The sequence below is a fragment of the Aphelocoma coerulescens genome, chromosome 1 (assembly GCF_041296385.1).
Source record: "Aphelocoma coerulescens isolate FSJ_1873_10779 chromosome 1, UR_Acoe_1.0, whole genome shotgun sequence".
NCBI lineage: Eukaryota > Metazoa > Chordata > Aves > Passeriformes > Corvidae > Aphelocoma > Aphelocoma coerulescens.
Window position 1 is genome coordinate 5,919,298 of NC_091013.1, and position 15,129 is coordinate 5,934,426.

At 44.3% G+C, this 15,129-nt stretch overlaps 1 protein-coding gene across 1 annotated transcript; it reads right to left on the minus strand.

The window, feature by feature from the left end:
- Window positions 1-619: 619 nt before the first annotated feature.
- ICOSLG (inducible T cell costimulator ligand) lies at window positions 620-14,758 on the minus strand. The gene is made up of 7 exons (XM_069023368.1): window positions 14,706-14,758; window positions 11,462-11,502; window positions 9,147-9,512; window positions 8,377-8,661; window positions 6,784-6,960; window positions 5,700-5,735; window positions 620-3,437 (listed from the first exon to the last, which is right to left on the minus strand). Coding segments are annotated over exons 1-7 (921 nt in total). The 5' UTR covers window positions 14,720-14,758; the 3' UTR covers window positions 620-3,435.
- Between the last annotated feature and the right edge of the window lie 371 nt (window positions 14,759-15,129).

Here is a 15,129-nt window from a genome sequence, read left to right on the forward strand (position 1 = left end):
TGAATTTGACAACAGGACAGATGGATTCAGATCACTAAGTAGCAACACATGTTTTCTCTTGGGGCTTTCCATTTGTGGTTTACCAGCCACGCCACAACAAAAGTCTTTCGCTTTTCTGTGAAAGTGAATCCATTTTTTAGTTTTCCTCCAAAGCTGCATCAAGTGTTGCTTTCCTGTGCATGTGTTTGTTGCTTGGGAGATGTGGTTCATGTGAGCTGCTGTCTTTAATGAAGGCAAACAGAGGGATGCTGGTGCTCAGGTGCAAGACTGATCTGAGGGAGCGCAATGAGCTGGTTTCAGTTCTGGAAGCAGGAGTGTGTGTTGTACCTTTGCTCTTCTTGGGGTTGTAAAGTTGGGTGAGAAATGGATGAATTAGCCCAGGCTTAGTGCTGTCTTCAGGCTACTGTGTGGCTTTTGTGGAGCTTGTTGTGTCGTTCAAGGGGTTTTGTTGTGTGAGCCAAAATAAAGCAGAGGAGGTCAGCTCTGTGTTGTGTTTGTCTCCCCTTATCTGAGGGCTTTGAAAAGGAACACTGAAGGATGTGGCTGAAAACTCACTTTGGGTGGGGGCAATGGCTTGGATTGATCTGTCTGTGTGTTAATAGGTTTACTCACACATCCAGAAGACTGAATAGATTTTATTTAAGATATAAACATGGCACGTGATGACAAAAACTCTTATTACAGAATTCCCAAGTCCTTTGGATGGTAACAACCATCATCTAGGATTTACTTACCTTCAAGAATAGCTGGAACCCTAAACTAAATGAAAGCACAGAGTTTGCAAGAAAAGGCTTTTATATTTAGGTGTATCCATAAAGTAGCCCAGAAGTTAAGAAACTCCAACCAGTCCAGATTAGTTTTTAATAACATATTGCAGAGTGACTGCCTGGTCACTTCTTACATCTCTGAACCATTACAGTTGCAGAATATAAAAGTGGAAACTCCTTATAGAAAAGGCTTCTGTTTGGTACAGCAGCACCAGAGGCTGCACAAAACAACTTCATGTGACAGATAAGGAGGAAATGGCTGCAGGACTTTTTACTGAACCACTAGGAAATTGTTACCCTGCACATCTACACAGATGTTGTTCACATTTTTGAGGTGTCTGTAAGCTTTCCTCAAGCAAGTTCACTTTAGGGTTTACTGAAGACTCGATCTGGACTCAGAAAATATCTAATATCTGGATTCATGGACATGAGAGAAGCACAGCTGCTCAGCTGGGAGCCTCCCTGGGGGGGTTATTGCTTTGACAAGAGAGAACTGCTACGCTATTACCAAATGGTTCTGGATTCCACATGATGTGAGGATAACAAAATTTTCATTTGGCTGGGACTTGAAAGCTGATCTTGATATGAAAAATCAGTGTCTGAGCTCAGAATTGATACTGGAGCACCTCAAGTGCAGAGCAAGAACAAACAAGGCTATGACTTATTCACAAAAAATCATTAATTTTAGTCTACCACTGGTGCAGGAGAGGTCAAGTTTTTCAAGAGCTCAGTTTAAAATAATAATCTCCATCCCCCCATGACAAGATGGGGAAACAGTTCCATCTGTGTAGGAACCCAGAGTGCCGAGAGAATTTCTCTGCCTGTTTTTAAGGGTTCTTACCCCCCTGCACAACACTGCTTTTACCTCCAACCTTGGAAAAAATTACCAACGATCAGACAAGAACTAGAAAATACAGTGGTGTGAATTAGGTGATAGACTACTATGTAAGATTGTCACAGGGTGAAAAATTTAGAGGTTTTGGGCTTCTCTTTGTAGTCAATAGGTAAGAGTAAAAAATATAAAAATGGAGGATTCTTGTTCTCTAAACCTTCTTCTCCTTCTTCTACTACTCCATGTTCTGCAGTAAAAGTAGTTTGGAATGATTGGATAGAGAATTCCGCAGTTCCTGCCCGTGTTACTGAATAGTTGGTAGGAAAGTGAAAATAATGTATGTTTTTAGTAACTATTGGTTAAAATATCTTTAAAAGGCTGTGTAAATCTTGATAGAGAGACTTCACTCCTGCTTTCTGTGCTCTATGCTGTACCTGGGTCACACTAGTGGCTCTGTTCCTCTGATAAGACTTAATAAACAACTATCTGGAAGCATTGAAAATCAAGGAAAAGTCTCGGTTTATCTTTGAAACTCCTTGCAAGGACTTTTAGAAAATTCTCTCCCATCAGGAGGGACTTGATTTATGGCACGGTACAGTGTCACATCTGGCCAAGAGAGCTAGTAAAAATTCCTCTTCCTTCAAAATTTCATATAATCAGCAAAGTTTACTGTTTTGCTATTTTCAACCAGTCAGTTTGGCTGACTTGGGGCTGAAACAGCAAGGCACATGCACTGGCACAAGGAAACTGCAGTTCTTGGCTTTCTGGATATTCATGGACAACACACTGACAGAATTTGCACTTTTTTTTGTTGTTTTGTTGGGTGAGTGTAAGGATGAGAAACAAGCACAAGTTCAGTTTAAAACCTTCAGTTTAAAATCTTCCCCAGAAGCCACGGGAAAGTGCTCAAAGATTCAGTTGAATCAAGCAGAGGTCAACCACAGTTTTTGTTCCATCCTGAAAAGGGTAAGTCCAGGTAACCTGACATTAACATAGCAGAGATCACTATTTTTAATTGGTCAGATTTCCACAGCCTGTTTTTTCTCACAGCTGGCTCCTGTCGAAAGTGGAAGTCCCCTTTTTGGTGGAATATTTGGTAAAAACCAAAATGTTGCTATCAAGTGCATTTAAAGAAGGCACCTTCCCTTATGTTAACACATTCAGTACTTAACCCCATTAGAGCAACTCCCATTTTTGGAGGACTGGATCAAAGTGTTCTGCCTGATTCTGTACACAGCAACATGAACCTGGTGAAAACAGACAATGGAAGAATTGTACTCTAAAGAGAAAGAAACATGGAAAAGGTCACAAATCTCACTTTGCAGAGTCCTTCAGTTTTCTTTCTTTGTTTTTAGCTGCCTTTCTCCACATGCAGCAGTCATCCTCAGGGTAAGGTGACAGCAAGAACTTCCCACGCTCCTGAAACGCGGCTGCTTCTGCTCCTGACAAAGTCCTCAAGGATGATGATGAGAGACTGGACAGTCACCAGTTTCCAGTGGTCTGGCACAGAGCAGCTGAGTCTCAGGCTTTCTGCTTTCCCCAGTTAGAGGTGCCCAGATCACCGACAATCACAGAGGACTGTTCAAAGTGCTGAGCTGGAGTGGTGACACAACTGTCCACTCTTCTGTGGACACAGTCAGTGGCTGGAATGAAAATCCAGCAGATTTTCTTGTCTCTTGTGTTCTAGAAGCTTTTTTGTTTGTTTTTTTTTGCCATCTCTCTTGGCAGAAATCTGTCACTTGTATTACAAACAATGCTGCCACTGAGGGAGTGATGCTTCTCTTGACACATCTCCAGCTGCCCAAACTGTTGGCAGACCTTCCATTTAGGCAGGTGCTCTAAAAACAAAATAACTTCTTTTTATAAAAAAAACCAGACAAAAAGCTTCCCCAGAAATAATCATTCCTAGTATTGTTTTTCCTACGTAACCAGTGGAACAAGCTGCAAAGCTATGGAAAAGACATATTCATGCTGCTGAGAGATAACTGACTGGGGCAAAGTCCTGCCTGGATACCCAAGACACTGAGGGCTTTCTGTCCTCATACCACAGTCTGGAAGTGCCTCTCTGTGCAAATGGAAAAAGTGGTCTCTTGTTAACATCCCCCTCCCTTGGGAAGGGATGTCAGTGTCACCTTGGGTTCATTTTAAACTATTTCAGAGAATGAGGTGCACAAAGCCCAGCTGTGGCCAAGGGAAAACAGCTTCCCCAGGCTTCTCTCTTCACCAGAGCATCCTGCCCCACTGGCTGGAATGAGTGTCTGCAGAGACTAACCCCACCAGGATGGAGTTACTCTTCTTTACAATCTGCCTTCCTCACAGTTTCCAGACTCGTTTTTTTCCTTTTTAACAGCAAAGTTAGTTTCAGTAGTCTCATTCGGGTTTGCAGTATTCAGGATTCTCACTGCCCATGAAACAATCTGACCTCCTTCATAAGGTGCCAGAAACAGAAGTGCATTTACAGCAGTATTGAAAAGCAAGATGCTGTGGCACACCACCCCCCTGGGTGCACCTCCCTAGTGCCTTACCCCCATCTACCACATATAACTGGCTTGAAAATACCAAATGATGACTGAATTAGGCTAGAATTTCTCCTAGAGCCCATCTTTTGTACCAAAGTAGTACCAGCTTTATTTCTAAGTAATTTCTGCCAGATTTTCTGTTAGGAAAAAACAAAGCAAAAAAACGGAACTGATGGAGACTTGATAGCTGGACAAACTCTCTGCCTCAGTGCTCAGCTACCATTACCCTCAGACATATTCTTCTAACATCTAGCTTAAATCTCCTTTGTTAAGTCTGTTGTTCCATAAGTGCAGTGTCAGCTGGGTTAGCACAATAAATAACTTGTCCCATCCTCTATAAAAACACTCTGAACAGAGTTGTTATTGTGTCCTCAATCAGCCTGGCCTTCTCAGCCTAAACAGACATAACCAATCTCTCACCAGAGATCACATTCCCTGGATCATTCTCATTTCTCTGGTATTGGTCCAAGTTGCCCTTAAACTGGGATGCCCAAAAGATGGCCCTCAGAAGTGGGACAGCTTTTGTCATCAGTGAGCCACCAAAGCTGCTGTCCCACATCCACAAGTGGTGTGGAGACATGTCAAGGAAAAGACAGCATGTGGAAGTCTTTGCTTTGTTCTTTGTGAACAAATCATGCTACAGCAGCCTTCAATACAAGATAAATATTTACTCTTATTTATGTCACAGAGGTTTTTTTACTTATGGGCTCAGTCCAGGGATCTAATCAAGAAGGGTATAAGTAAGTCTGGAGAAGAAAAAGTTGACCTTAAATTGACTGCTTTTGTTACGTTAATGCAGTTCACAGGAACAAAAGGAGAAAATGTCTCTGTTTTAAGGAGAAAAATCCATCCTCCTCCACAGATTATGCTCTGCAGGAGAGAGTGCAATGCCTGTTGATGTTTAGCAAACACAAATGTTGGCTGCGGTCTGGAAAATAACTGACCATTAACCCAGTTTCCATGACTGCCAAAGAAGTTCCAGAAAAGATTTTTTTAATTTGAGGGTCATTTTGCTTCTGCATGATACTATGAATTGGGTACATTCACAGCATCTGCTACAGCAAACTATGCTTTAACTATTACAGTTTTGGTGAAACCACAGTATTTTCTGCCTTTTCTGCTGACTTGTTTGCTCCAGTAGAAATTACCAAATGAGATATAAAATAGGAAGGTATTTCACTCTCTCTGTACTCTTGCAAGTCCTCTGTGATAGTTTGTTTTTCCAAATCTCTCCTTTTTTTACCCAATTTTTATTTTTCCCCTACTATAAATAATAAATGAATTAGTAAACCAGCTGGCCTGCAATATTGCAGTCTTGCTTATAAAAATATGAACATGGTGAAGGTCTGAACAGCACTTTTTTTTCTAGGAAAGGAAAGGGTTTTTTTTTTTAAATTGGGTGTGTATAGGCTCAGGTTCACACACATGAAGCAAGATCTTCTAGGATGTAGTGCCCAAAAAATGTTTCAGTTTGTATCATCCAGCAAGTCTAATCTAAAGGCTTGTGCTGAACTTGAGTCCTGAAGCTATGAAGTTAAGTTGCTCTTGAGACAAATAAAATAACATATTATTAATACTTACAGCTGAGTCCTCCTTGGTCTTCTTTTGGTTGGACATCTGTTGAAACAAATGCATGGGTTTCAGCATGCAGGATAGATAACCACAGTCTTCAGACAAATGAGATTAATATTAAGCAACATCCACTAAATCTGAAGGTTCAGTGTGCTAAGTGTTCTGTAAAATGCAGTCCAATATTCTATTTGCTTACAACCCAGGCTACCATTTCAGGAAGGAGAGATTTTGGGATTGAAGTGATTGCCTTCCTCCCTATCTCGGGACAAAGTCCTGCCTCACTCTTGGATTGTCTCCAAGGAAGGACATGACTTCTACAAGAGCTGCTGCAGATCCTGGACAAGATCTCTACCCTTCTTTCCCCTGATCTTTTCTGAGGCACCCAGGCTTGCTGGCATTGAGGAAGAGGTCATGGACTGAAAACATGGATTGTCCTTGTCCATGAAAAGTGTGGTTGTCCTGGCTCCCTTAGATGTTAGCTCCTGGATAGCTGCAAAGGGGCTTAGAGCAAGTACTCAGGTACATTGGCAGACTCAGTCTGGTTCACAAGATGTCTTTTAGAGCTTTTTAGAGTCACACGTGGGCAAATCCAGCTACACAAGAGTACACACGTGACAGTGAGACAAGCTACATTTCTGCTTGATCCCAGTGGGATCCTGACCCTTCATCATCCAGCCAGTGACTCTAGAGCTCTCAGGACTGAATTATGCTCTGGTTTCTGCTTCAAGCTGTGCTCAGCTGAGTGAGCTACTGACCCCAGTCCTGTTTCATGCCATCTGTCCAGAAAGAGCCTGCAGGGATCACAGCTGACACACCATGGCCTGAGCAGGCACAAAGTCTGAGTTACTCTCACATCCAGAAATTACTTCCTGTGAGGCTCAGGCACGGGAGGAAAAAACCATAAAGAATAACATATCCTGGGCACTACATTTCCTCCCCAGTGCACCCCAAGTTTTTAATAATGGCGTGATTTCCTGCTGCCATGTGCAGGCAGCTTAGTCATACTTTATCTCTTCCTGTTGGATAACATTAAGTATTTTGGCAAGTGAAAAAGAATTCTTAAAATTTGGTCATGCAAATGAAGTCTCATTACCTGTGTACGACACTAGATTAGAGGACCTCCTTCTCCACAGCCAGCAGATTAAAACAGTTAGAAGACCTATCAGAATGACAATGGCAATGATGCCAGCTGCTTGAGCACCTCGTCCTTTTTTTTCTAGGTTTTTGTCACTTTCTGTGCCAGAACCATTGCTTCTCTTCTGCTGCGTGTCTAGAATAAAATAGAAAAGAATGTAATAAGGTGTAATTTTTCACATTTTATACCAGGCAAATATTTCACCACATTTTGCATCCATAAGGAAATTCAGAAGGACTAAAGATTTGTGCTATTCATATAACTGTGATTCTGGTGATTCCTTCTGAGCAAGACACATCTCCAACTAATTATGTCTAAATACCAGTTTACTCTTCCCTGTCATCATATTGCATCCATCCTTCTTTCTTCCTTTTTCTTCTTTCCTTACAGCTTTGAGAGACTGTATGTTTGGGCTTGTATCTAGACTCAGCTGAAAATAAATCTATACAGAATCTGTAATGTAAATCTGATGGTATTCAGAAAGATGGGTGAAAACCTGTTTCCCTGAAGTTAGTGAAGAATCTTCTTCATTCATTGCTGCAAACTGAAGGATTCAGATTACATCTCTTACTCTTTCAAGTGTGATGGTGAGACTTTAAAAAAAGCCCCAAAAAATAGTAATAAGAAGGTCTTTTCCCTCAGAAGACAATATGACAGAATGCCATTAGGAAACTAACGATGAGGTTACTTAATTTTCCTTTAATTTGGGAAGGAATTTTAATTTTATTTCCTTTAATTTTTCTTTAATTTGCACCAGGGTGCAGAGACCTGTGAGAGAAAGGTGTGGCTGGAGGCAGGACCAGGAACAGCAACGAGATCAAACAGCCACCTCCAGATCAGCCTTCCCACTCCAGACAGATTCTCTACACAGCTTTCTGGAAATAATGAACTGCATCAGTGGTACTGTAACTATAAGGTCTTAATAGCTTTTTTTTTTTTAAGTAACTTTCTGGTTTTGTGAACAGTTGAGTGACTAAATACTTGCTTTTACTATTAATCATCACATCAGCAATAACTAGCATATTATACTTGTGCTATTAGGTACATTGTTCTATTGAGCTCGTACTGCTCATTTGCTGCAGACCTAGTTTAAGTTGTGCACTGTATTAAATTGAGTTTTGGAGACTGAAAATTGAACTAGGAAACTAGGCAGAGTAAAAAGCAAACCTGAGTGTTCCAAGGCCATTGGGTAGGGGGTCAGAAATCATGGATCTGCTCTATGGTGGCCCCTAAAAAACAACCTGATTCCCCAAACCATCATGTTCCCGAGGAACTAAAGGGTAAAGCCCAGAGACTGCCTCAGATGCAAGAGCTTCTCAGTGCTGTTGTCATAATACACTTGGTGGGGTATTCACTTCAATGTGGAAGAATTAAACATCAAGTCCATGGCTAAGCATAACTAGAGCTTGAAACAAAGCCTGGGATCTTCTCAGCACTTTTTGGAACTACTGAATTAATGCACAGCCCTCGCTAATGCCCATCTACAGACAGAGACACACTAGTTGATGTTCCTGCCACCTAGAAAACGTGAGGCTGCATGAAGGGACTTACAGTTGGCTGATAGATTTTCCTGCAGCATCTCATTTTCTATGGAGCACTCTATTTGCATGTTAGAAGTGGCTTTCACCTTCAGTGTGCTAAAAACGCTGAAAGTGCCATCGCTGTGGGGCGTGATCTGTAGCTCTGATGGATTCAGGCGACTGTTGTTCACTTTATTGATCCAGTAAACTTTGGGCCTTGGGTATCCATTGCCAGACCTGCAGCTGAAGGTCACCTCCTCTCCAGTGCTGCTACTGTTTCTTATTGGTCCACTGAGTATTGGTTGGCTGTAACTCGCTGCAGAGCAAGAAAAAAAAGAAATAGTTGTTGACATTTTGAAACGTACTGACAAGACAGAATTTTGACATGGCTTCTGAAGGAGAATTGCTGGATTTCTCAACACCCTCATGACTTGAAAGGGAAACACCTGCAGATTTGGTCTGTATGCCAGAGAGCTGTGAGGATCACTGGGAGGGCAGAAGCTTAAAGCCAAACCCAAAGGAAGAAAGGACCAACTTAAGCTGCTGTCACCCAGTCACGTGCAAGAGCCCTCATATCCATGAAAAACAAGAAGAAAAGAAACAGACACTGAGTAAACACTTGTTACATGTATTCTCCAATGTTTACATTTTCTGTCTGTAACATTTAAATTAAGCAGACTTCATCTCAGGAAAGGGCAGAAGTCTGTTTCAAAGTTAAAGGTGTGCTTAAATACGACATTGAAATAGCGCGACTTTGAAAAGCGGAAATGAGAATTTGGGCAAAGTGACACAAGTTCTTACCTGCTAAACTGAGAACCACTTCTGCCTGGTGAATCACTTGGGTATATTCAGTTTTCTCCTGTACCACACATTTGTATGTATGTTCATCTCTCTGGCTGACATTTAGTAATAGCAGAGAAAAATCACCGTTTTTCAACCTATCCCAGAATAATTGAGTCCTGTCTTTAAAGTGAATGCACTGATTACTGTTATTGTCTTGGCCAGAGATCAGTGCATGTACAACTGAACACTTTCCTTGATCATCATCAGCTAATTGCCAATATACCCGTAGATTTTCTAATTGCAAGCTGGTTTTGTTATAAATGCAACTTAGTGTGGCGTTGTCTCCAAGTTTACTGATGATGTTCTTCTTCTCTAGTGCAATAACTACAAGATTAAAAGAGAGAGAGAAAAAAGGGAGGTTATGTAGGGAAAAAAGTAACTATTTTCAAGTACATTCTACCACATATAGACTCTAGTACTAGTTTTATAGCAGGTGGGTGAGTGTGCTCGCTTCATAGTCATTCCTACCCCCCAAATTGCCAGTGGCTAATTCTCTTCATGTCCATTTGTCTGTACATTGTCCAAAGGGACCTTTTCCCTGAAGGCCAACCAATCTTAATCATTCCCAGCCCCATGGATACCCACATTTCACTTTGCCCACTGACTGCAGACACATGCTTTAATAATCACTTCTTTTTTTTTTTTTTTTATTAAGAAAAATGCCAAATAACTCCACTTAAATCACAAGTGGAAACATTGATAAGAAAGAGTGCTGCCATTATTTTGAGACCCACATAATTAAGAAGGGGAGTAGAAGCAGTGTTTCTCAAAGCTGGCATGACAAAGCAACCACATTTTACTGCTACTGTTGGTGGCACCTTCTCAACAAATGCACTCAGCTGACAAATCAGCTTGCCCAGATACCTCCAGTGACACATTCATTAGACATTTACACCTTGAGGGTCACTTGAGCTAAAGTCAGGATCGTATGTGGCTTTCAGAACACATTTCCTGCCTTCTAGATGTGACAAAGGCATCCTCAGCTCCAGGTGAGCAAGGCAAAGGCGTGAGGTGGCTGACAAGTGATGCAGACAGCACAGGTCAGTGAGTCCCACAGGGCTGGGCAGCTCTGGCCACAGCCTCCCTGCTGAGGATCCATCACCTCCAGCCCAGCAGCCAAAACCTCACTGGTGCAACTGGTTGGTGGCACCAAAGCAGTGTATGTGTTGTAAGTGTCAGGCTGGGGGGCAAGAGGGGGCCAGGGATGGGGCTGGATGGGAGAGATTACAGCTGGGGGAAGGGATTACGTGGGTGGATGATTTAGGGAAAGGGAGATGAAGGAGTGAAGGTTTGGAAATGTAGAAACAGCATGTGGAGGGAGGTGACAATGTTAAAGGGGGACCTGTCTTTGTGAGGGTGTGAGGGTGCACTGGACTCAGAAATAGCTCGTCTACACAGCTGAGTTGGGCACCCTGGTCTAAAAGCACCACTGAGGCAGACACAGCACTTGCAGGGAGAAAGGCAGGATGTTTACCAGGCATGTGAACCCTGTGCAGTGGGACTGGAAGTAACAGGCTTGAACTGCAACACAATTTCTTGGCTCAGACTTTGGGAAACCACTTGGAACAGCAGGAAAAGTAATGCCCTGGCACAATGGGTGCACCTCCATCACTGGCCAGAAACAGGCCAGCCAGCATCTATTGAGACTCAATCTGGTACAGTTTGTCATGATATTGGGGCCAGGGAGTTTCCTTGGTGACTTTATTGAGGTCCTTCTCACTGATTAAGCAATAACAGAGGAGAGAACTCTAAAAACATTTATATATCATCAGGTGATGTGATTTAAATCTACCTTTGTTTTACAAGGGGTATTTTAGAACTGTAGTAAAATTATTAATAGTAGTAGTAAATTTACTACTACTAGTAGTAAGTAGTAGTAAAATTACTAATATTGGCTACTTGATACCGTGATGTATAATTCTAGCCTTGAGTATACATGCATGTTAGATCTGCTTATCAGCAGCTCTTATTACTCCACTTCTAAGGCCTCTTGTTGACAGAGATAAGAACACAGGGAGGTCTCTGAAACAAGCAAAGCAACCTGAGCATCCATACGGTCCCTTGCTGTTCTCTGCAATGAAACTGATAGAAATTGATTGTTTCTTCTTTCCCTGATGCATGTCAGAGAAACATTTCACACTGAGGAATTCTTCAGTATCTTGTAGAAAACACACAGATGTTTGTATTGTTCATTTTACAACTACTTTGTTCGTTTGGCCAAACATATTAAAGGGAGGGCAGTTTAATTTTTAACTGAGTTTTTCTGAACTTACCAGCTTTCAGGATATGAAGGAGTAGTAACAGAAATCCATACCTAAGATGGAAAGCAAACAAGTGTTACAAGTGACTTTGCATCTCTGTTGTTTAAATAAGCAATAAACCCAATATTGAATGTTTTAATATAGTGGCAGAAGTAGGTAAATTAGGTACTGCTCCTGTGTAATGCCCCATTAAGTATTTGCATTTTTGACAGCTGCAAAACTTCTGTTTATACAAGTCAGCAGTGGTTTGGTGGCCAAGGCCACAAATAGCAGCAAAATGCACTAATATTGGAATCAGGGCAGAGGGCATGAAGCTGGTGTTGTGCCTGTCTTCTCTTGTGAAAGAATCAATTGGCTTGCTGGACAAACAGGCTCTGGAGCCTATCTGGGTCACTGGGAAGGACAGTGGCTGCACAGGTCAAAACCCAGGTTCTCCAATCTTTTGCTGAAACTCCAGGAGTTATGGTTTTATCTGGTTAAAGGACAAATAGCAGCTGGCCATGCTGCCCACCAGCTTATGCACTCAGTAAAAACGTGTAAACAGGAAACCTGCTGATAGTGGAGAGCTGTGCAAAGGTTTTTGCTGGAAAGAATTTGGTGTGTTTGATTACTCAGGAGGGGCAAATCTGTGCAGGAGTTACCCCAAAGGAAAGGATGCCATAGGAAAACCCAGTTTAACCCATCTATAAAGGCCAAGTGATTTAACTTTCATCCCATAGGGGTTTAAGGGACATAAATGGACAGCACTTCCATGTGAGTTACTTTAAAATAGCCTTCAGCCACCACATCTAGTTACACATTGTGCTCTCCTTCCTCCAGACTGCTGTAGGAAGGGAAAGGAAAGAATGATGGAAAGGTTTTGGAATGTGAACTGTGTGGCTGCAGTTGCTCACCTTGATATTGCCCCAGGTGCAATAAGGTTGCAAAGCTGAGCTGGTGGGCGGAGTGACAAGAGCACTGCTCTGTTACCAGCATACCCAGCTCGCCTTTGGCAAGCAGGCAGGATTGTGAGGCTACACTGCCTGGGTACAGCTGGCTCCCTTCCCCTGGTGTTCTCAGCCCTCAGCCAGGCCCAGCACTGAGCCCAGGGCTGGGGCAAAGCGGACAGCTGCTCCCAGCAGGCCATGTCCACCAGGATGGAGCTCCAGGGTCTCCCACCCACATTGGGAGCTGCCTTCCCTTCAGACCAACCCTGCCCTGCCTGGCCCTCTTCCCTCTACGCCCTAACCTAAGCTCACTCCCCAGCAGCCATTTCTCACCTTGCTGTGCTTTACAAAACCCCCTCTTTTCCAGGCTTCCTGCCCCTTCCCCACAGCTTCAGCTCCTTTATCTGGCCAAGCATAGAAATTCATACATCACTTCCCAGACACAGCTTTGATTCTGCCCAGCTTTACTCCTACCTCCTGCCTGGGCACAACCTGGGGCTCCTCTGCTGCTGCGGAGTGTCTCTAATTCCCACCTGACCCCCAAGAAAATTATCATCTTCCCAAACATATTCAGCTTCTCATGCAGAAAGCAGAAGACACTCCTGACACAAAGTCTACCTCTGCTTGAAGCCCCATTTCCAGAGACTGAGCTAGAGAGACTTTAGGGGTGAACCAGTCTGAATTGTATTACTTTTTGTATAAAGAAAACACTTTATTTTCTTTTTATGTATCCTTTGAAATGATTTGATAGATGAGGCTTGAAAAATTTAAGTGGATGCCCAGAGTGGAAAATTTCTGCTCTATTACTTCAGAAAATCTGCAGCCAGTCTCAAAGGAAGTCTCCCAAGGAAGCACACCTAAACATTCTGTTCTGTCTCTGACAGTGGCTTTTACACATGGATTTGTATTTTATTCCTGCTGTATTTTTTTATACTGTGCAGGAGTCATCACTTTTGTGCCAGCCTTGTAGACATTTGTTTTGGCAAGGTCAGCTCATGTAGTCCTCAATCTTTCTTAATCCCATGTCTGTGTTTGCTTTATTATTCCCCACACAAATTAGAAGCCATGGATATAGCAACTCATTTGAATTGAACAAAAACAGTATCTGACTGATCTTTATGGGACTCCCTAGGGAATTTCTCATGGTAGGCATTTCTTAATGCCAACAAACACTTAGATTTTCAACCAGAACTGATTCTCATATGTATTTATACAAAGTGGATTTTGATTTCTTATTTTTAATAAGTGATGCCACAGCCAAGGTTGGACAGGTCCAGAGACACCTCATCCTCCTATCTGGAGGAGGTTGCAGCTGTGGTTTTGTGGGGGCAATATCAACCCACAACGTTCCCCTGGAATAGCTTTAATTCCAGGCTTCTATTGGAAAAGGGTAGAAATGTTCTGCCGGCAGAGAAACCTCCTTTTTGCCCACTACTTTCACTCAGCTCCTGTGTCCATCACACTAGCAGTGAGCTTAATTAAGTGCTGGCATAGCTGCACTACCTTCTTAGGTTCTTGCTTTCCTAATTTTTAAAAAACATTTTAATTTTTTTTACTTTTTCAATTCTTTCCCACACCTTCCTCTTCTGCAAGTTTTTTTAAATGCCATGTGAAACGGGAGAAAGTTGCACTTCCCCTTACATATACATTCTTGCTGGCTGAGATGATTCTTCCTACCAGCACCTCAACTCTTTCATCGCTACTCATCTTAGAGCCACGGGATGTTGCTGATGTGGCACATTCTACCCAGGCAAGGAGATATCCTGATGCTTGCAATAGCAACTTCGGGGTCTTTGCTCCACTTTGTCCCCTAACCTTGTGGCGACACGGCTCTTCCCTTCCCAGCAGGTGCCCATAACAGGTCACCTGCGGAGCTTTCCTAACACCTGCTGTAAAGCAGCGCTACCCGGGGCAGTACAGCCCAGGCGAGCCACGTCCCATCGCAACCCTTCAGCTGAATATATCCATAAAAGGCCCGCTAATTGCCTGGAGCCCTCGATGGCCGCGGACGGACAGGGGACCCCTGCCCGGGCTTGATGGGGGGCTCTGGCAACACCCGGCTCCCCCCGCCCCGGGTCCCCGCCCGCTCCCGCGGCTCCGGGAGCGCTGCCGGCGGCCGGGACCTGCTCCGCAGCCTGTCCGGGGTCCGGGGGCCGCCCCTGACTCCAGCGAAGCAGCCCAGCCCCTGCCCGCGCTTTCCCTGCCCGCTGCTGCGGCAAAGCTCGCCTTTCCCCAAGGGGGATGCGCATCCCTGCCCGGGAAGCGGCCGCCGTGTCCCCCCGCGCCCACGGAGCGGGACCACCGACCCTTCCCCCGCGGCCACCACTCACCCTCGCGGCTTCATCGTGCCCGAGCCGTGCGGAACCAGCCGCGCTGAGCCGAGCCGAGCACCAGCTGCCCGCCTCGGGCCGTTCCCTTTTCCCTCCCACGCCTCCGCCCCCGGGGATTTCCGCTTTCCGAGCGCCTGGCGCGCTGCGCAAAGAGGGGCCCGGCACAGCCCGTCCTGGCGGTGCCGGGGCTCAGGCACTCGCCCATCCCCACTGACCGCTTCCCAGAGCCTCGCTGGTGCCGCTGGATGGGGATCCCGGCTCCCGCAAATCCATCCTCCCCGGAAATCCATCTCCCCCGCGGGGAGGACGCCGGTCCCCGTCAAGCGGGACGCCCCTCACCGCTGCTGGGAAGCACTGGGGAGCCAGGCCGGGGCTGCTTTTGCCCTAGCACGGAGACAGCGGAGTCCTCTTGGCCCTGCGAGGC